This window comes from Arvicanthis niloticus, chromosome 26, assembly GCF_011762505.2.
Source record: "Arvicanthis niloticus isolate mArvNil1 chromosome 26, mArvNil1.pat.X, whole genome shotgun sequence".
Lineage (NCBI taxonomy): Eukaryota > Metazoa > Chordata > Mammalia > Rodentia > Muridae > Arvicanthis > Arvicanthis niloticus.
The window spans coordinates 1,088,698-1,111,714 of record NC_133434.1 but is presented as its reverse complement, the minus strand read 5'-3'; the positions used below and the strand labels follow the sequence as shown (position 1 = coordinate 1,111,714).

Sequence of the window (23,017 nt, the reverse complement as noted above, 5' to 3'; positions counted from 1 at the left end):
GTTATATAGAGTGATCTGAAAGTTGTATGTATTTTGATTACAGGACCTTCATAAAGGATATTTAAACAGTTTTCAGAGTCCTTCGAGTCTATCATGTGACTAAAAGTATAAATGTACTGTTAAATGAAAATTTCCAAGGTCCCTTCCAGCCTATAAACAGACCAAAAGAGAGAACAGGCCCAATCTCTCTCCTCCAAGGCAAGATCCCAGGGCAGGAGCCGCTGCACCTATGTCTGAGGCACCCCTTGGATGCCTCGACTAGTTAGTCACTGTTAGAAAGAAAGAAGAAAGGAAAGACCAAACAAACCTAAGCTAGTGTGACCATCCATCTAGAAAAGGCTAGAGAGTTGTGGGGTGTATGTGTGTGTTTTATGTACAAGTCAAGTATCCACAAATCTTTTACACACTAGCTGCCATAAACAGACACAGACATTACACAAAACCATATTACTTTTCATATACACCCACTGCAGTTCCTAACTCAGGTTCAAATACAGCCCACAAAATAATAAAAGAAACATGTTGGAAATGAAGTCTGAGAGCCTCTGTAGACTTGCAGTCTAAAGCCAAGACACAGACCACACAATAACGCACTAACCAGCTCCTGAACACACAACTCTGCTTAAGCTGTGCCAGGTGTATACCCTGAACCTGCCCCATTAACAGAGACAGGTCCCTTCTCAGAGACACTTGCTAATTTCCCCTAGAAACCACAAATAACCAATTTCGTTACCCATAATTTCCTTGAGAGCTATGATTAGGTCACAGATTAAGATGTCTGGAAATATAAATACTTTAGGTTGGAAAGTATAGCCTGGGGGAAAGAGACCCTGCTTAGCCCATGTAAGGCCTTTGGGTTCAATCTACAGCACCAAAAAAAAAAAAAAAGAAAAGAAAAATTAAGTCAAATAAAAAATAATTATTGTAATTAAATCAACCTAAGTCCCTATTTTAAAACTCTGAATTCAGTAATACAGGAAGCTACCATACTTTAAGCACACTAGTCCATGAGCTGCCCAAACCCAGGCCTGTGTTGATTGACTCTAGGACAACCACATCAGCTTGTCATGAACAGAATCACTGAGAAAAAGCACTTTCGAAATAAAGTGACACAAAGGGCAGGTGAAAGGCCAGATGAAAGATATCGAAGTGATTGATCATCAGGCTGGGCCACAAAGCCCTGAGAGAGCTGTCCAAGAAGAGAGAGGGAACTGGCCAGCCAGGGAGTGTGCGCACCTCCCCACTTACTCTGATGCGTTTGGCCCTGCGCATGTCATCGGCTGTCAAAGAAGTCTGGGTAGGCACTAGGCTCTCTTCTTGTTGTGGCTGCAGGTGCAAGGTGTGAGTTTCTGGTTCCTGCTCCAGAGAAGACGGGGTTTCTTGTGGCAGCTGAGGAATTGGGATGGACGCTTGTTCTGGTTGATCTAGTCCGTTCAGAGCAGCTGGCTCAGCCTCATCAAACTGCTCCTTTGTGGGGAAATGCAGCAAGTCCTGAATTTTGCAAACACCAGGAATTACCGTCTTATCTACATAAAGATCCATGATACAGAGGCTATTTATTGACTCAACTTTAGAATTAGTGGTATTCATTTACTTAAGAGATAGGGTCTTGCTACATTTCCTAGGCTGGCCTCAAACTCTGAGGCTCAAGCAGTCCTCTTCTATCAGCTTTCTGAGTAGCTAGTACTGTGGAACATGGCACCAAACCCAGCTATGACTTTAAAAAAAAAAAAAAACAAGTAGCATTACGGTGCTGAAATAATAATACTCTCCCTCTGAGAAAGTTAACAAACAGGTGAATGTGTCCAGAATGCAAAAACTGTAAAGCATCCCTGGTCATAGAACAAGGAAACTGATACAATTTTTCTGGGGTATCAATCATTCTAATGATTTCAGTTAATTAAGTAAAGCCTTCCTAGAATACCTCCAGTCAGTTTTAAATTTTTAGCACAGTAAAGTTAAATCTGTACTGTAACACTTGAAAATGTGCTCCTTGTCCTGTTCCAATCCCACTTTAGTTAACAGGACAACACTCTAATAAGACAGAATTATAAACATCATCACAGCTGAGTGTAGACAGGAGCTCTCCAGAGCCCCCCAGTACCTGTGTTCCGTCGTCACTCTTTTCCCCATTTTCACTGGTGATTTCCAAACGGATAAATTTCGGAGGACGCCCAGGCCGCCGACCAGGACCAAATCTCCTCTTGCCTCGACCCCTTCCTCTGCCTCTTGTTCTGGGGACAAGAGATCCAGTTACAAATAGTCATCACTTGACACCCCATACTTTATTCCCTCAGAGTTCTTTCAAGCTTGAAAGTTTGAGCTCCTCAATTCTCACTTCCTTGGTTCTCTTTGACAGAAAGCACTGTTATGCTAATGTGCGCTTTCTACTATGCCCAGCTTTTCTCTACAGCACAGAGACATAAAATTATTGGGAGGAAATAAGAGCTATAAAAATAAAAGCACTGATAACTCTTTGCTTCTGAAAGGAGGTGAGAAATGCAAACAGGACAGACTGGGCATGCCTCATGGCCCCTCCCATGATTCCATTCAGTTCATTCTACTTTCTCCTTTTCATCAGCTCCTACTCCTTCCCAGAAATGTGACTAAATTCAACTAACATTCTTGTTTTCTACAGCTCTCTAGACAGTCCAAACAAATTTCTACCCCACCTGTTCCATAACAGGCCAAGTAACTACCAATTAAAATAGTCCCCTTTAACTGATTACAAATACACAAAGCACCCCTATCAGATGAGACTCCTGGGCTAGGGTTGTAGCTCAGTTGGTAGAGTGCTTGTCTGGCATCCCCAGGACTGCATATGCCAGATGTGGTGGCATACAATTCTAATTTCAACACTCTAGAAGTGAGAGCAGGAAAATCAGAAGTTCAAGATCATCCTCAGCCACATATGTAGCAAGTTTGAGGCCAGCCTGGACCACATCAAACCATATGGCAAAACATTGAGAGAGGAGGGAAAGAGGGAGAGGGAGAGTAAGGAGGAAGGGAAGGGGAGGGGAACAAGAAGAGGGGGAGGGATGGGGGAGAGAAAAGGGGAAAGGGAAAAGGGGGAGAGGAGAAGAGAGAGAGAGAGAGAGAGAGAGAGAGAGAGAGAGAGAGAGAGAGAGAGAGAAAATTACAGTCAGCAGTAGTAGAGCACTTGTCCAACATGTATGAGGCCCTGACTAAGGCAGGAAGCAGGGCAGGTGGACTCAGAAAGAACATCATACATTTATTTTGAAAGATCTGTGTGATGGCTTGCCTTGACTGTCAACCTGACTAGACTGAGAAGCACCCAGGACATTAGCAAAGCACACCTTTGTGTATGTGACTGTTTCCAGAGAGAGTTTACTACGTGGGAGAGAGTGCCCTAAATGCAGACAGTACCATCTCACATATTGGGGATCTCAATGTTCTAAGGAGGAGAAAGCCACTAGCTTTCTAGTGGCTTTTTTTTAGGTGTCATTTGCTGCTGTCTGGCACTGAGGTGAGCAGCTCTGCTCTGCCACACCCTTTCCACCACAAGAACAAAATAATCCTCTTCCCCTTGTATTATTTTCTTACAGATGAGAAAATAATACAAGATGATGAAGAGCTAATACACGTGTGGCATGCATATAATATCTATCAGATCATGTTTCACTCTTCCATTCAGTTATTTAACAAAAACCTATTTTCCAGGAATTTTTTTTTCTATTTGCTTTTTTCTGAGATATCTTACTACATTGCCCAGGCTGGGCCCAAACTCCTGAGCTGAAGGTATCATCCTGCCTCTGTTTCCAAATGACCTGTGACTACAGGTATCCAACACCTCACCTGGACTTCAGGAACTTTTAAAAGATTCATTTTTATGGAAAATTCTGAATATAGGCAAATGGAGAGAAAAAGAATAATAAGCCAATATATTGATACTCAACTTTAAGACTTACTTGTGACCGAGTTTATTTTATCTTTATTCCCACTTATTCCCACTACCTCCTCACAAATTACCCATTAGGTTCCTTTATCTGAAAATACTTCAGTAAGCATCTCTGAATCTTAACACCTCTTACATAAATATAAAGATATGATAGTTGCTCATGATTAACAGTAGCTAGTGAACATTTTACCTATGTATCATACACTATGCTAAGCACTGAAGACATCTCAATGCATGTGAGAGTTCTTACCATCGAAGGTCTGGTAGAGACTGTAGGCAAGCAAACCAAAAGTCATAATGAAGTATAAAAAGGCTACAGTGAAGCCATGTACACACTTTTAGGGATATTCAAGCATGAGAGACTGAAATCTCATTGAACTGTCCCCTCTCAAGACACTCACTCCCATGGTCCTATCCTAGCCCTTGTCATCTTAGTATAAAGCTACATTGTCCCTAATTCATATGTCATCCGCCGGAAAGTATCTCTTTGTTCTTCTGATCAGGCCATCTAGTACCTGGATTCAGCTTCTTGGGCCTACTTCCATCCTGCCCTTTCTTCTTCCTCCTCCTCCTCCGTAGACTCTTGCAGGACAATCATCATAATCACGTTTGCTTTTGGTCCCCACCCCTATTGCCACTTCTTTATTCTCGGTGTGTTGAGGTGTGTAATTAAGCCATAGCCTGTGTCATTAAGCTCCCTGCCCTCTATCTACCAGTCTTCCAGTGGCTGGAAAACAGCACACACACTTGCTGTGATCGCTTTCCTATTTTGTGACCGTGAACCCAAGTACTAAGTATTGCAGGCAATTACATGGCTCCTCCCTACAACAGCATCTTTCCCATCTTCTTAAATGTGGCCTTATGCCAGCACCTATTTCTCCAAACCCTATACAAGTGGATCTGTTCCATTACTACTGCCCTTTTCTAAGGAAGTCTCATCCTCCACTTGACCTGTTGAATAACTTCTATCAAGACTCGGTTTTCATTCTTACCCCAGAATTAGCTAGAGTAATATTCTCATTTTTATCCAGAATGGTCTTCTGAAACATCAACATCACAGCTTTCTCTGACCAGGACTTCTTAAAGAACACCTATTACATTTAAACTTTGTACCATCTCCCAGCAACCCTATCGGACCTGGCCACTGCCTCCTCCATCCTCCATGACTGTCCCTGTTTCTTTTTAATATAGTGGAATTAAGTATACAAAAAATCATAGTGTTCAGAAAAGTATGAGAATCAGAGATGCATATTACTTTAAATGTATATGCTGTCTTCAGGATTCTTTGATTCAGGGACTGGAGCAATGCCTTAGTGGTTAAGAACACTGACTGCTCTTCTAGAGGACCCAGGTTCAATCCCCAACACCCATGTGGCTGCTAATAATGATCTATAACTCCAATTCCAGATGATCTGACACCCTCTTCTGGGCTCCACCGGTGCACACATACAGTGCACAGACATGCATTCAGGCAAACCACCCACTGATATGAAATAAAAATAATAAGTAGTAAAAAAAAAAAAATCCCAATTCAGAATCTAGTTAAAGGAGAGTTAACTGGGGTAAAACGATCTTTCAATATAGATGTGCGTTATTCTAGAAAAAAATAAATAGCAAGTAAAAAAGGCATGTCCCCAAGGTATTCAGCAGCCTACCTGGTTACCTGTACATACATGCATCTGTGTATGTATGTACGTACACACACATGCACACACTCACACACACACACACACACACACACACACACACATTCACTTTCACACATTCACAAATGATTTCAAGACACTAAGAACCAAGTGTGTGGTCCTTGCCTCCTGTGCCCACCTGGTAAACACATCCAGCTTCTCATCGTGAGAATTGAGATGCTGCTGCAGCTGCTCTGAGCTGACAAACCGCCGATTGCACTCATAGCACGGCCAATTCTTCTCTTGCTCTCGGAGAACTGTAGCCAGGGAAGAGAAATCATAATTTATGGCTGATGATCAACAGACACAAGGAAGATGCAGTGCCTGCTATTTCCTCCACTCTTATCTCACTGTAGACAGTAGCTGCTATTTGCATTAATTTCTTGCTATAAAAACAAAGGCTAAAATTTGTCAGAGAAGTGGATTTTAAGATCTTATTCTTTAAGCATTCATGTACAACATCAAAAGACTCACACTCTCAAACCACCCTCTCTCACCCCCTCAAAGCATAAAAAAATTGAAGGAGATCTTTACTTAGATCACTTCTTGTTTCAGATTCAAGTTTCATAATTAAGGATATATCTCATCACAACAAAAGTCAGTGGTCAATACAATCCAACAAAATGTCCAACCTTATCTCCAAAGGCTGAATATATGCATACCTCATGGCCCAGCATCAATTCCTTTCCCACCTGTACACCCAATCAGAGTGTGCACAGATGCCTCCTAAAACACATGCGTAAGAAGATATACAGGTACAGTCTTGCCCACAGTTGTATGATGGGAAAAGGTCTGATAGCCTTTACACCTGGTCCTTTGGAGGTAACCTCTAAGCCACTGGAATTTCCTGAATGATAGGAGGTTCTCTGTTATTCATTGGGAGCCCTTCATCCTACCTGACTTTATTCTGACATGTCTTAAGGTAGGAGCTGCTGTGGAGAGAAAAACATGGCCTTGTGATTAGATGGTTGGTGTTTTGAGCTTCTGATGTGTCTTACATTAGGAGGGAAGAGAAGCTGGAGACTGAGTTCAATCACATGGCCAACCACTCCATTAGTCATGCCTATGTAATAAAACTTCAATAAAAGCTCTGGACAAGAAAGCTGAGCCTATGTTTGGGTTCAGTAGTTCAGTGCCCCAGGAAGGCTTATGTCCTGAGAACACATACATCATTTTAAGATGTATGTCTGCACTTGGATCATTCTGATGTATATCTTTTATTATAAAACTCTAATCACTCGTTTTAGTACTTTCTTGGGTCCCAAAAAATCACTCTAATAAATTATGAAGCCTGCAGGGATATGGGGAGTCCCTAAATTGTGGATATTAGAATGAGTGGCATGGGAATCTCAGAATTCTGTATCTCCCGTCTGAAGTGAGTCTTATGGAAGACCATGCCTTTAACTGATGAGATGGTATCTAATTCTGGGTACTTAACATCATAACAACATCACACAACTAAATCTATAACAAGATAGACAAACAGTTATACAGTCATGAGAAGAATACTCAACAGCAATGATAATATACAAATTTTTATAAACAACATGGATACATCTCAAAACTATGTTCACCTACAGGTCAGGAGTTTGGCTCTGTGGTAGAATGTTTGCTGAGTAAGCCCAAGGCCATAGGTTCAGTTCCCAGCTCCAAAAACAAAGAAAACACTATGTTCAAGCAAAAGATGCCCAAACACAAAAAAATGCATCCTGTTCATACACAATTCATCAATATGCAATTAGTGTGTGATATTAGAAATCAGGACAGTATACTTGGGGATCTGCACAGGTGTGTTCCTATGAAAATTAACCAAGCTGTATACACTTCATTATTCGTGTATCTCTCTGTAGGTAGAATATACTTCAATCACATTCACACTGAAAAAAACAAGGTCAGTGCTGGCTTTGCTATATATTCAGATATGATTAATTCCAGATAGGAATCTTCCTCTGACAGTAAGGTCCTAATTTGATAGCAGGAAGTTTTCATTATATTAAATACTATCCTCTAGCACTAGCAATGTAAACCTGTCATTTGACCCTAGGATTAAATGGAGATGTGTAGCTCTGAGAAACCTACTCTCGTATCGTGTGAGATACACTGAGATGGGAAAACCAGATGCTACGTGTAAAAAAGGCACACACAAAAGCCCAAGCACCTTTCCTTTCTTCTTCAGATATGTCATGGATTTTCTGATTCACGAACTCAGCGTAGGATGCAGCGTACCACACCTAGAAGAACCAAGGACATCGTTAACAACCAACAGATATCACCAGCTGTGCTTTGCTTGCTTAAATTACTTCTGCTTACACAAAACAATTTGGGCATTTCATTAACATATTCACTAACAGCAACGGCCACACTATGAGCGTCCAGGATACCCATCTGGCAGATGACCCATAAAGCATCGAGGATCCAGATGAGTCACCTGTTTCTTTCTTCCTTCTTAAAAATTGATCTCATTATAAATTCACAAGGCTTAGATTAGTATCTTTACCTAAATAAAACAGCCCTTTTAAAACTCTACATTTAAATATGGGTTTTTATACAGCTGTAATCATAGATGCTGTCACTCAGGTTAGTGATAGGATCTCAGATAGGGCTGTATCAAATGTTCCTGATCCCCAGTCTTCCTACCCACTTCTGCTTCTGTTCACTCTCCCTGGCTATCTTCAGCCCTGTCTACAAAACTTCCATATGTTGCTACTGCTCCAAGCTTAGTCTAAATCCTGAGTCTTCTTATTTCCTTTCTGATGTCACACCCATTTTCAACCAACTCTATGCTGATAACTAACTCCTAAATCTTTCTTTTTCTTTAGTTTCCCCACTAGAGTCTCATATATTCCCAGGCTGACCTCAAACTCAGGAAGTAGTTGAGAATGGCCTTGACTCTCTGGTCCTCCTGTTTTTTATCTCCTAAATGCTAGGATTATAGGATTATGTTTATGCAGGATTGAAGGTTGAGGCCAGGAACCTGTGCATGTATCCTCAGCCCTTTCAAAGTTTTATTTTCAGACAAGATTTTACTAAGTTGCTCAGACTGGCCTCCAACTTATAACTCTCCTGCCTCAGCCTGCTGAGTAGCTATGACTACAGGTGTGTACTACGATGCTCAGATTTCATCCCTAATATTTAGGCAAGAATTATTTTGCTGTCATTTTTGATTTTGAAGTGCTGGGAATGCCACCCTCTGCATGTGCTAGCAAACTGTTCTACCACTGCCAGAACTTGCCATCTCAAATTTTCAATGTCCTACCTCCTAACAGGTACTCAGATATAAAACCTAAAAAATGTCTTCTGTTTCTCTATTTGTTTCAGTAATCTTTAGCAAGGACTGTCCTCTGATGTGACATACTACCTGTTCAGTGTTTAAGCTACCGGATTCGTGACAACACCATCTCTTGCCTAGATCACCACCTGGCCTTCTAACTAGTCTCTCTTCTTCCTTGCAATTCCCAGCCACAGTGGTGGTGGTGGTATGGTGCCCTTCTTTTCTTCTTCTTCTTCTTCTTCTTCTTCTTCTTCTTCTTCTTCTTCTTCTTCTTCTGCTTCTTCTTCTTCTTCTTCTTCTTCTTCTCCTTCTTCTTCTTCTCCTCTTCTTTCTTCTCCTCCTCCTCCTCCTCCTCCTCCTCCTCCTCCTCCTCCTCCTCCTCCTCCTCCTCCTCCTCTTCTTCTTCTTCTTCTTCTTCTTCTTCTTCTTCTTCTTCTTCTTCTTCTTCTTCTTCTTCTTCTTCATTTTCTTCTCCTTCTCCTTCTTCTCCTCTTCTTCCTCCTCCTCTTCTTTCTCCTCCTCTCCTTCCTCTTCCTCCTTCTTCTTGTGATATTTATTTTATGTGTATGAGTATTTTATCTTCATGTCACATGTGCCTTGCCTGAAAAGATTATCAAAAATCCTGGAACTGATGATGGTTATGAGCCATCATGTGGCTGCTTGAAATTGAGCCTGGGTCCTCTGCAAGAACAGCAAGTGCTCTTAACCCCTGAGCCTCTCCAGTCCCATGGAGGTCTTCTTAAAACAAAATCTTGCTGTATGGGTTTCCACCTGACTTTTCATTTTATGATAAACCTGAAAGGCTTAATGATGATCCCCAGAGAACTCTGTAATCTCTCCAATACATTGCTACATACTTCAGCCCTGTCACTACCCACCAACGGGACAAGATGGCTTGCTCTTGGCTACCTGAGTATGCAGTGTACTTTCCAGCCAGGAATGTAGTGTGGTGTTGGTCCCTCTAATTCTGCCATCCTTGGCCTTCACCTCTTAACAAGCCTTCTATCCAGCATATCCAAATCGATCCCTGTCCTGTCACTAGCGCTCTTTGCACTATAACACTTACTCATTTGATATTGTTTGTTTTACATCTTTCTGTTCACCTCTCCCTTAGATTCAAGTCTGCTAAACACAGAGAGAGCTTGATTTTTCTTAATGTAGGAAACACACCTGAAGTTCAATATGTATTAACTTCTAAATAAATTAACCATGCATAATTTTTATGTGCATTAACTATATATGAGTGTAGCTGTATAGGAAGACTTCTGTAGAATAATGCTCTGTAGACTCTGTGTTCCACAATTCCTTAACTATGCCCCTCTGGTTATATTATTTTATGAAGTTTGTATTTTACCTATTACAAATTCTGTCCTAATCCATCAGTTCCAAGACATATGTTTTTCCGTCTCAAATCAGAATATAGCTGGGCATAGTGGCACATACATCTAGAGCCTCAGCACTTGGGAGAGGATAAGGCAGGGCTGCATAGAAACCCTGTCTCAACAAAACAAAACAACCCTTCCCAAACCAACCTCCCCCCCACCCCTAAAATTGGGCACTTTTCTGTTCTTGGACGAGGAATCAGAAGGTATCATACTCACACCCTGGTACCCAGCAGCCTTCGTGAAATTAATGTCAGTAGCCTGCTTCTCACATCTGCACAGGCCTGGCCTGGCCCTGTGGGTTGTTCCCACCTCCTACTGGGCTCAGAGACTGGTAAACAATTGCTAAGCAATGCAAGTGAAGACTGGAGAAAAAAAAACCTGTCATTCCCCTCCAGAAGAGAAATTTCAAAACAACAGAAGGTTGGTGAGCAGATGCAGGGTCTTGCTAAGACACTAAGCAGAACTGTCGAAGCTCCTGCTGATGTGATCGGAAAGTTCATCAATTTCCACGTGCTGCTCATTTCAGAATAAGTGCAAACCAACAGGACAGTGCAGTGTCCAGACTTGCAAACAGAATACCAGTGACGTGGGGAAAATATCCTAGAAACAAGAATGTAACGCTTACTTTGAAAATACTCAGGATGTCCAGCATGGTGGGATAACCTGAAATCCCAGCACTGGGAGGCTAAGATAAGATAGCTAGTTTGAAAATAGCCTGGGCTACATAGTGAGTTCCAGGCCAGCCAGGCCTACATAGTAAGACTCTATCTTCAAAAAAAAAGTACTTGGGGATAACTGTGCTGTGTTACTCAAACACCAGTGGGGCGTAATATTTAAGTGAGCTCTAATCAAATGTAAAGTTTGATGATGATGAAACAATCATTTTATGATTTTATGAATCAACTACAATAGAAAAACTGATGGCAATTTTCTTAATGGAGCATTTTAAATAGCTGTTATGTCTTAGAGTCAGGAACTGCAGAATTACCATGTTCTAATATATCTAGTTCTTTCTTTTTTACAGCTGTTTCCTCAGATTATCTCTAAGAGATCTTGAATATTTTTTGTATTGGTTCATAAACATTCATACTCTATAAAGTAATGTAATTCTGTAATCAAAGTCTCTGCTCTATTTTGTTGTTGTTGTTTTTGTTATGTGTATACACCCGCACACCTGCAGGGATATGTGGACTAACAAGTTAGGAGAAAGTCTCTCTCAGGAGCTGGTTCTCTGTTGCCACCTTGTGGATCCAGGGACTGAACTCAAGTCACCAGGTAAGTGCCTGTCCCTACCCGCCAAACCATCTCACAGGCTCTGGTTTTATAACCTTTACCTTCTTTTTCTGCTAATTTAAACCAACAAAGACAGTAACTCATACTTTGCTGGTTTTTATCTCTGTCTTCTGTAATGTTGAGGATTCACCCCAGAGTGCCACACACAGCAGGCAAGCCTTCTCCACCAAGCTATGTCCTGAGCCCTTTATGAATTTTTTAAATTATTGAGAAATTATTTAAACATGTCTTTACTATTTGTTTCTTCCGATTAGGCTCTATTCCTGCAGCTCTCCACCAGCATCGAGTGAGGGCGGGCATACAAAACACTATTCCTGCTTTCATATCCAAATATGTGACTGAATCACAAAGACCTCTTCCATTCAACTGCTTCCTTTTTATCTCTTTTGGTTGGTTGGCTGGTTGGCTGGTTGTTTGGTTGGTTGAGCTCTCTCTCTCTTTCTCTCTCTCTCTGTCAAGCAGGGGTCTCACCATGTAGTCCTGGCTGCCCTATAACTACCTATGCAGAGCAGCCTGGCACTGAACTCTGCCTTCCAGTGCTAAGATTAAAGCCATGTACCACTATGGCCAGCCTTGGTTTGTTCCTTGTACTGCTAGGTATCAAGCCCAGAGTACTACCTATCAAGTTCTGTACCCCTGAGCCAGGTTCCCAGCCTTGGCATTTATTACATCTTACTGTTCTTATTTGGGTCTGCCCATCATCACCCCACAGTTCCATCTGCTGTTTCAGAGACAAAGAGAACTGGGGACGCAGTGCAGCAGCTCTCTACCCAGGCCCAGGTGAAAGGGATGAGGGAGAGCAGGTGACACATCTTTCCATAACTAAGAAGCGTTCTTTTCACTCTTTTCAGGTCTTTCTCTTTATTACAAAATGTACTGGAAGCTACACTTGGTAGTACAGACCTGTAATCCCAGCAGCTAGGAGACAGAAGCAGGAGACCAGGGATTCAAGGTTACTCCTTAGCTACACAGTGTGAGTTAGAAGCCAGCCAGAACTACGGGAGGCCCTGTCTCTTATGGTTCCTGACAGACTGACCACAATCCAGTAGATGCCCACCCCCACAGCACAAACCAGAATAAATGTGTTATTAATTGTTTTTAAAGGATACAAATTTGGGGGTTACGGAGATACGGGCAGCTCTGGAATGAGTTAATGGGAGGAAGTGGGAGTAACTATGACCAAAATACATGGCATGAAGTTGCCAAAGAATTAATAAAAATACTTTTAAAGAGCCTAACGCAAAACAGACAAAACTTCTGTATCAGCTGAGCACAATGGAACATGCCTATAATATTAGTACAAGGGAGACTAGGCTAGGTACGTTTAAATTTAAGGGCAGCCTGAGCTGTGCAGGAAGATCCACAGGCCTGGGGTGTAGCTGAGTGGGCGACTGTCATGTAAAAGTACGGAAATTCACCCCATGAAAAACAAAAACAAAAAAAACAAAAACAAAAACAAAAAAACCAGAATGTTCATGACATACAGAATCATAGCACATTTTTTATTATGTCATTGAGTTCATAAATTCTAACAATTATCCTCAAAAAATATTTCTGAAATCAGAAGCCAGCACATAAAATTCTTTGAAAAAATTAAATTTTTAGATAAAGAAAAGAAGTCTTAGGCATACATCTGAATCTCAGTTTATAAAATCTCCCATTTCACAAGTAACTTTCTCAGTACATACACTGGTGTTGGCAATGTCAACAACCCTACCACCATCACCAGTCTCCCCCACAGTAAGGGCCTCACCCCACGCTTCACACTCTGGTGTAGGCCCCTGATGAACATAAAAATGGCCTAGTCACATTCTGTTTCATTGACAAGATTATTAAAAGTCTACAGTGCACATTATAGTCGGCCCTGCTTGTTCAGGGTTCCACCAACAACAGAGTGAAAATACATGAATAACATCATCATCTGTACTGAAGCCCATACATCAGGCATAATGACTATTTACACAGAATTTATATTGCAGTAGATATTATAAATAGCCTAGAAAGTATCTGAAATATGAGTGTGGACATGCATGGGCTCTATGCATACACATATGTAAGAGATTTGAGCATCCACAGATTTTTGTAACCGTGAAGGGGAGGGATCCTGGAAGCAACAGGAAGGCTGCAGTCACTCAATAATAGAGGAGTTATCAGGAAAGGATCCTTTATAGGAAAGAGCCCTAGTCATCACCCTGGCTGGCAGGCAGCTGCAGATCCAGCTCTGTACCTTCAGTTCCTGCTTGGGCTCCACGTTCTTTATTGTTGTATAATACACATGGTGGCCATATTGATAAGCTACCAGGTTCTGTTCTAGGTGGTTCTGGGCTGGGCGCACAAACATCATCCAGTTACAAAGGGTCTCATCAGACAACTCAAACCACAGGTCTTCATGCAGATCCCTGTCTTTTCTGTCTCCTTTATCAAGAGAAACCTGTAACCAAAGAGAAGGTAAACTGAACTGGGGTCTTTGAGAAAGGCAATACATATTCTTAACTGCTGAGCCATCCCTCCAGCCCTGATGAAGCATGCTTTTCTTTTAAATACACTTTTATTTTGTTTTGTGAATGTGCCTGAGTGTTTGCCTGTGCATCACATGTACACAGGAACCCACAGAGGTCAGAAGAAGCATCAGATCCCCTGGAACTGTAGTTATAGATGGCTGTGAGCTGCCATGTAGGTGCTGGGAACAAAAGGCTGTTCCTCTACAAGAGCAGCAAGTTCTCTTAACTGCTGAACTGTGTCCATGTCTGCCATTCACTATGAACTATTCTTTAACACAAAGAACGCCACAGGTCAGACCCATTCCTAGACTCAAAAATATCTAAGTGCAACTGTTCCAGCACACACAGCCACAGATGTCTCCCTATTCTCGTTAAAGTCTTTCTTTTGGACACAGGGTCTGGATGTGTAGCACAGGCTACCCTGGAATTTACAATCCTCCTACCTAGGCCTAACAGTTACTGGGATTATAGGGATGTGCCACCACACCAGCTCTAAAATACTTTTTTTCAGATAGGTTCTCATGTAGCCCAGGATGGCCTCAAACCCACTATGTAGTCAAGGATGACCTTTAACTTTTGATCCTCCTGTCTCTCCCTCTTGAATGCTGGGATTACAGGGCATTTGACAAAGTTACCTCTCCCCACCGTCATTTTGTTTAGAAGGAAAAAATGTGTTAGCATGTGGCATGCACCTTTCTTTCATCACAACACTTGAAAGCAGGGGATCTCTGTAAGTTTGAGGCTAGCATGGTCTACATAGAGAGTTCCAGTACAGCCAGAGCTATATAAAAAGGCTCCATCTCAATAAATAAATAAATAAATAAACAAACAAACAAACAAAAGAGAAAGTATACTAAGCCCCCTATTAACTTTATGTTCTCCCTGGTCCCCAAAAAATTCATGTGGGAATCCTATAACCCCAATTGCTCAGATGTGACTAGAGTGGAGTCAAGACCTCTAAAGGGTGATTAGGCTAACATGGCATCATCAGGGCCAGCTGTAATCCAGTAAGAGGGAGTATGAACACAAACATATGAGTGGGAAAAAACCACCTGCCAACATCTTTGCCTTGGCCTGGCAGACTTCAGAGCTTGAGAAATACATTTCCATTATTTAAGCTACCCACGGGTACATGCAGTATGCACATATGTGTGCATGTTTGCGAAGACCAAAGCATGAAACTGGAAATCTTTTCTTTTTTTTTTTTTCCTTCGAGACAGGGTTTCTTTGTGTAGCCATGTAACTCAGAAATCGGCCTACTTCTGCCTTCCTTCTGAGTGCCGGAATTAGAGGTGTGAGCCGCTGCCCAGCCTCCTTGGCAGTTCTTCACTGTACCTCCTTCAGGCATCTTTCTGATCCAGTCTAGCTAGCCAGCTCCAAAGATTCCAGCTCCATTTTCAGATTACTGGAATGGTGTTGGGAGCTGACTTTTAGCAGAAAGCGGCTAGAAAGCAGCTATCCACATGCTATCCATGCCATACATGCCTGCAAGGCGCACGTGGTATCTACGCCTGCAAGGCGCACGGTGCACGTGCTATCCATGCCTGTAAGGCTTACGTCATATCCACGCATCTACAAGGCATGTGGCAAAAGTGTATAAATACCCCAGATTTCCCTTCAATAAATGAGACTTGATCAGAACCTCTGTCTTATCTCCATTCCTTGCGTCTCTTCCCCTTATCTCCTCTCTCTCTCTCTCTCTCTCTAGACCCTGACCTGACAGTTTAAAGCTGGGCAATGGTGGCATATGCCTTTAATCACAGCCTTTGAAAGGCCAAGCCAGAGCGGAGCAGGCTGCAACATAGTAACTATTCAGGCATTGTTAAGTCTTTTGTCTCAAGCCAGGTAGAACAGAGCCAGTCGAAACAGAATGGCAGGTGGGTCACCACACCTACTAGGCTTTTGGTTGTTGTTGCTGTTAGTATTATTTATTTTATATGTGTTAGTGTTTTGCCTGCATATATGTGCACCACATGCATGCCTGGTGCATGTGGATCCCAGAAGGCAGCACTGGATCACTTGGGACTAAAGTCCTACATCTTATGAGCTGCCATATGGGTGCTGAGAAGCTGAACTCTGCTCCTGCCTTACATGGCCAGTGTTCTGTCTCCCTCAAAACACCCTGCATTGTTTTAAATTGAAAGCCCAACATACTGCTTATAACTCCCCAAAACTACCTACCTCCAAAAACTTAAGCAATGTCTTAAGCAGATGCCATTACCATGTCTAGTTTACTGAGAACACAGAGCAAGCTTCCATATAAGCAACCTAAAGCATGAAAACAAAACTAACAAATAGCTGGTATGACCTGGAAAAAAGAGACTGGGGGAAAATATAAGTGCGTGTTGGAAAGTCTTAACAGAACAAGTGCAGTGGGAGAAAGCCCAAGTTACCTTGAGATGAATGTAGCAGTCTTTCAGCTCCGATCCCCTAACCAGTGGCCCCTCCACTGGGCCAAACTGGGTGCGCTTGGGAATCCGTCTTTTGGAGAACACTCCCCCAAGGAACCTATCTATATAGAGGACCAGCGGCAGACTTGCTCTTGCCCGGGTGAGCACAGGCCGGTTAGGGATTGGATGCAAGGGGCCATGCTTTGGGCACACAGAAGAATGTGCATTGTTACACTCCTCACACCCTGCAAGAGAAAGAAAGCTTAAAGAAAAGTCAAATGCCTCGAAGCCTCTTGAACCAATGAAAAGGGTGTTGACTTAAAAATAATCCCAAATCTAAGTTTTCAGGCCAAATTCAATTAACTCCTACAAGGATGCTAGTAATCCACTATAAAGTATTACCTTTCATAGCCCAGTGAGAATGCTGTAATTTCCCCCCTAAAATCATGCCTGCTAAAAGTAATATGCAACTCATGACAATTCTCTGCTAGACAATGGTTCTAAACAGTGGACACAATTTATAAATCAATTATAAGAAAAAAAAATAAAAAGCTTGTTAGTTATATGTTGCAAAATCTGATGAGACAAAATTATTTTAATAAAGCTGTTATGGGATCAACTCTGACAATACAGTTTAATCTACTTTCTCCCAGTGAGTTTGAGAACTACATAACACAGGGACAGTCTAAGGCAAACAGAGAATGCTATTCACTTCAGGCTGCACAGCCTGAGGATGCTTAAATGAGTCTCCTCAGGATCCTGCCTTTCTTACTCAGGCAGCACCATTAGTCCAGCCCTGGTGGGATGTACATTTTCAACTGATGCTAGAATTCTGCATTTGCCTCAAGCCAGGAATGCTCGCTCCCTTTTCAAGAGGAGCCCAGAAGAGATACTCAGAGTCACAAATCAGAGACAAGCAACCAGGCCAAACAGAGTTCAGACTCATCACACCCCTTCTCCTCCGGCTATGTGGTAACCTGGTTTAGGTATTTGAAATTTCCACAATTCTCAAATAATGCAGAGTGACTTTGTATTAATATTTATAAGATAAATAAATTTCAGTACATTTGATTAAGGAGCTGCCTTGAAAACTTGCTCAAAGAAAAACAAAACAAAGTTCTTTGTTACATGGGGATTAGATATGGAGCTGAGTAGTGCTCCAACCAGACATGAAGGTGGTGCAAAGCCACAAACCTGCTCACTCAGGAGAATGAGGTCAGTCTGCCACGTGGGCATGAAAAGCCACAGAAAGAAACAATGGACTGGAAGGTAAACACGGAAGCCTGAGCAGGCAGGGTAGAAGGACGATTCAGGGTGCCACATCCCACCCAGAGCTGGAGTCAGCTCTCCAAGGCACTCAAAGTTATGACCTTCAGAAAGAAGCCAGTCTAGAAAGGCTATAGAGTACATCTGTGCAGCAATGCCTGAAAACCTGTAAGTACTCTTAAACATTCCATGACAGAGACAAAGCAACACAGTGCAGAGACCTGATCCAGGCCAACTCATTAAGAGCCTCCAGAGAATGAATGCCTGGTTGCCCACTCACTTGATCACTCATTAACCTCTTCTGGGTTTCAGATCCTTTATCAGTAAAAGCAAAACAAGAGTCAGGACCTCCCTCCTAAGGCTGCTGGGAAGACAGAGAGAGATGATGTGCCAGTGTGTGGGACCAACGGCTGCTGTGCACATGACCACACTTGCACACATCTTCCCAGCAGAGTCCAGTGCCTGCACTTACACAAATCATGGGGGTCAAAAGGCCGGGGTGGGTCAGGCTGCCAGTCATCCACATCCGTGTCTTCAGCATCCTCTTCCTCCTCTTCCTCTGTATCCTCATCCTCATCCTCTTCTTCTTCCTCTTCCTCTTTTGCATCTAGTCTGGCAATTGGGTTCTGCAGAGTTGCCAGAGGGTCGGAACCATCCACACTCTCAATGGAAGGCAGCACCTGGTTATGTACAGGTAATGAGGCTTGGACAGAAGCTTAAGGGACAAAGCAAGCAGGCATCTCTTTTAAGCAAACTAGGACCCACATGCATGCACAACAAATACACTCTTGATAGAACATATTTTTTATATTAGTTTCCTGCAAGGCTCTAGAAAAAATAGCTTTTATCCATAGGCAACTTTATCCAAGAGTCTAACTTCCCTTCAGATGTCTAATGCCCTATGCTTTTAAGTTCAATTCTCCCTTCTCACCTTCTGCCTCATATCTGGGCAGACTGAGACAACTTTGACACACACCAGTAAGAGGTTCAAATCCAGTTCCACTCCTTGCTTGCCCAAGACATTTCATACTGGCTTAATGGACCTGCCCTACCTCCCAAGAGATTTCAGGTGCACGAAAAGCATCTTTCCATTGCCTCCTACAGGGGTTGCTTGTGAAATCTTCAGTCTTTTCATCTGAATTAAATCTGGGGCAAGGGTTCCTCCTTCCTTCTAAAAGTGACTATATCACGCAGGGAAAGAAACATACGGCTTTTTCAATTACTTTGCTTTTCTAAGAACTTGTGCTTGTGTTATGTGTACACATGTAAGTGCATGAGTAGGTACACTTGCCTCTCTGTGCATATATGCAAGTCAGATATCAACATTGGATTGATGATTTTTTTATCACTTTTCATTTTTTAATCATTATTACATATATGTCCATGAATGCAGGAGCCTACAGAGGCCAGAGGTGCTGGATCCCCTTGGAGCTGGAGTTATAAGTAGTTGTGAGTCACCTGATATGAGTGCTGGGATTTAAACTTGGAACCTTTAGTGGAGTGGTATATGCTCTTAACCACTGAGCCATTTCTCCAGCCGAATTTTATTTTTCAATGAAAGGTCTATTGCTGACCTGAGCTCCTTAATTCAGCTACACTGACTGGCTAACAAGCCCCTGGTATCTGCTTGTTTCTGAGCCTGCAGCACTGGGGTTACAGGGGCACAGTACCACGCCGTTTTTCTGTGGGTTCTAAGAACCCACACTCTGGTTCCCATGCTTGTAGAACAAGCATTTGTCCCACTGAGCCATCTCTCCAGCCTAGCTTGTTATTTTTCAAAGACAGAATTACTATGTTGCCCAGACAAGCTCTCCAAACTCCTAGACTCAAGTGACCCTCCTGCCTCCTGAGTATCTGGGACTACTCACTCCCCTTAGTGTTTTGCTTTGCTTTGTTTTGCTTTGTTTTGTCTTCGGTGCTGGGAAGGGAATGCAGAGCTTTCTGCATACGAGGCAAATGTTTAGCACTAAGTACATTCCCACTTCACTTTTCAAACTAAATACAGGGTATAACACGTGGTTAGGACAACTTCATAGCTGATAGCTCTCCTTTGAAACACTCTGAAAGGCTTAAGTGTTTTGGAAAGAATGAAAGAAGTGAATATTCCCTGTGCTTAAGTCAGTGTTGCAAAGAAGCAAACATTTAGGTAACATACAAGATTAATGTTGCTTATCACACATGTAGAAAATAAATGGCATCCTGCAAAATTAGTGTTACATGCTATATACGACCCTAAGTTCCTTTTAGTCAGTATCTTCTCTTCTGACCATATTAAACCCATGTCCTTCTTAGTCATTTAACCATTTAACTGTGTCTGATCCTTTTTTCTTTATCTGTCTATATACTGGTTTCCTCTGCTAGGATGCTATTCCCTTGTCTCCCTTCAAAATGCAACCATGTTTGCCAGGAAGCCACATCTGATACCCTGACCACCCTATACTCTGAACATCTACTGCAACTGGAGACACAGTCTGCTTGTCCAACAGCTCTGGGCCTCAATTCCTCTCCAGGTAGCCAGAACATTTGAGAAGAGGCTATCACATCTGCCCATACACATCTTCTGTTGGTTAGAACCTAGGCCTTTTTCCCTGAGGTTCAGTAGAAAAGTCTAATGTTTCTGTCATATGACACAAATATTCAAGAACTCAAAATTCCTAATTTATACTATCATTTTTCATACAGCCAAACTTCCAGCTCCTTGGTCATCTTGCCTGTTTATTCCCTAGTAAGTTACACATGTCTATGAATGCAGCATCAGGCCACACTAGCATATGACAGCCACCTTTCTACTGCCAACTTAGTAGACTAAATTATTTAGTAAACTTAGAATCATAGATACACACCATTTCTCCCTCATCTTCCTCTCTGATTTTTTAAGTCAGTCTTGCTGTGTAGTTCAGGCTGCCCTTTAACTTGTGAGCCTCTTGCCACTGCCTCCTAAAATCTGGAATTATGGGCATATACCATTATCTTATTTAGGGTTTTATTGCTGTGAACAAACACCATGACCAAGGCAACTCTTCTAAGACTTAACTCTTATAATTCTTACATTTAACTGGGGCTGGCTTATAGGCTCAGATGTTCACTCCATTATCATCAAGGTGGGAGCATGGCAGCGTCCAGACAGGCATGGTGCAGGAGGAGCTGAGAGTTCTACATCTTCATCTCAAAGCTGCTAGGAGAAGACTGGTTTCCAGGCAGCTAGGACGGGGGTCTTAAAGCCCACACCCACAGTGACTCCAACAAGACTACATCTACCCCGAAAAGGCCACACCTCCTAATAGTGCCAGTCCCTGGGCCAAGTATACACAAACCATCACAGACACCAAACCTGGCAACTCTTTAAGAGCCCCATGTAGCCAGGCATGTTTATACATGACTTTAATTCCATTACTCAGGAGGCAGAGACTGGCAGAACTCTGTGAGTTCAAGGACAGCCTACTCTATACAATGAGTATGGACAGCCAGGGATATAGAGAAAGACCTTGTCTCAAACAACAAAGAAGCCATCAGAATGGTCTTGAACTCATGATTCTTGACACCACTTCCCAAGTAGCTGGGATAATAGGCATGCAGATGCATGCTTGGCCTGCGTTTGTTTGAAAATGCAGTCATTTAACCTATACTTTTATACAACATTCTATCTCTGTACCTTTGAGCCTTTCAGAACTTTTTTTTTTAAGTGAGGGAAGTAGAAAGATACTCTGCCTCAGCCTTGACACAAACTAGATGCCTCCTGAAGGTGGGAAGGGGGGGGGGTGTCTGGCAATGCAACCCCCTCAGCCTCCTAGGCACATCCTGCAAGGAAAGAAGCCGCTTCATTCCCACTCATCACCTCCACCTTCCCTAAGCCAAGGAAGCTCGATGCCAGTGTTAGTGAAGAATGCATAGAGCTTGTCTCTGTGCAGAACTCTCCAAAAAGATGCACCCACAACTCAGAGTTACTCTAAAGCTACAGTGAGACACTTTTTCTCAGTAGATTTGGTTACAAGAACTCTGGTTTGGCAAGGTTGCTGCTGGCTTCTCCACACTGCTGAGAAAGCTGGCATGAGAACAGTCATGATAACCTTCCCATGTCCCATACTTCAGTGTTAGCTTTGAGGAGTGATGCTGAAGCAGACGTAAACACAGAACACCCAAAACACAACAAGCACTGTGGGAAAAGCAGGTAAAGTACCAAAGAGCATTTCTGGGTAAGGCCTGTCTATATGTAGACAGCACAGACCTGAACACACAGTAGGATGCTCTGCAATTTAGTTTAATTCAAATTCCCCTGGCATTTACTGAGATGGATATGTATCTAAGTTCCTTTGAGATGAGGTATGTGGGCTCAGCCCCCAAGCTGCAGACATAAAATTCAAGTTCTGCCACTACTTGGCTTTTCCACTATGTCACAATAGCCCCTGTGGAATTTAGTCTATTCAAGGTAGGCAGCAGCTGATGTAAACACCCCCAACTGTGCCCCTCCTTGAATACTAGGCAACAAGCTAAATACATTGTCTCCTGGTAATGGCCAGGCAGTGGGTAAGTGACCTGTGTGTACCTGGTTTACATAGAAGAAAAGAATTTAAAAGGAAGCTGCTAGTCCTGTGCATTTCACCACTGTACACGCATTGGAAGGAAAAAGAATTTGCTAGACTTACTGTACACCTTCTTCTTCCCACTTAACGCCACCCTGTGATTAATTCCAAATCTACACAATGCATTTCAGACACGATTCATCTGAGAAGTGAAACAGGAAATGACAGTGGACAGCAATGAGTAAGACAGAATGGTGGCTCCTACTGAGCCCAATTATTAAGAAAGCATATTTTCCTCTCTGTGAGTGGGAAGTCACACATGCTAATTTTTGGAAATAAAGAGGAGTGGGTGCTTCCATGCTGCACACCAATGCTAACACTCTTAAAGACAAAGGAATGAACACACAAAAAGAGTTTCAAACCCATCTTTCCACCAGTAACAACAACAAAAAAAAGCCTTTCAGCTAAGGCAGAAAGAAAGAGAAAAAGAGAAAGACAGAGACTGAGACAGAAAGGCAGACAGACAGACAGACAGACAGACAGACAGACAGCTAGCTAGCTAGCTCTGTGGTACTGTATACTCTGCATGTACAAGGCCCTGAACTTGACCCCATCATGAAGAACAGGAAGAACAAGCTCAAGCAATGCTTTAAGCCAACACCTATAGTCACACTGTTTTTAATGCCAGGGTTCACAGAGTTATCTAAGTACAATTTTCCTTTCATATAAAACATAAAAGGACCAGATTGTTTTGGGAGATTGGAGAAAATGAAGGGCTGTTTGAGGT

At 42.4% G+C, this 23,017-nt stretch overlaps 1 protein-coding gene across 2 annotated transcripts in view; it reads right to left on the bottom strand.

Annotated features, from left to right (window-relative positions):
• Positions 1-23,017, bottom strand: part of Prdm10 (PR/SET domain 10) — a 106,206-nt gene that overhangs the window by 40,571 nt on the left and 42,618 nt on the right. Inside the window, exons 5-11 of one of the 2 annotated variants that reach the window (XM_076924579.1) lie at positions 18,183-18,390; positions 16,448-16,689; positions 13,781-13,984; positions 7,763-7,835; positions 5,744-5,861; positions 2,105-2,234; positions 1,249-1,467 (exon numbers count right to left, since the gene is read on the bottom strand). In XM_076924579.1, the coding sequence (XP_076780694.1) occupies positions 1,249-1,467; positions 2,105-2,234; positions 5,744-5,861; positions 7,763-7,835; positions 13,781-13,984; positions 16,448-16,689; positions 18,183-18,390 (1,194 nt within the window). Of the gene's footprint in view, positions 1-1,248; positions 1,492-2,104; positions 2,235-5,743; positions 5,862-7,762; positions 7,836-13,780; positions 13,985-16,447; positions 16,690-18,182; positions 18,391-23,017 lie in introns of both variants that reach the window. The other variant, XM_076924578.1, reaches the window with a different exon arrangement.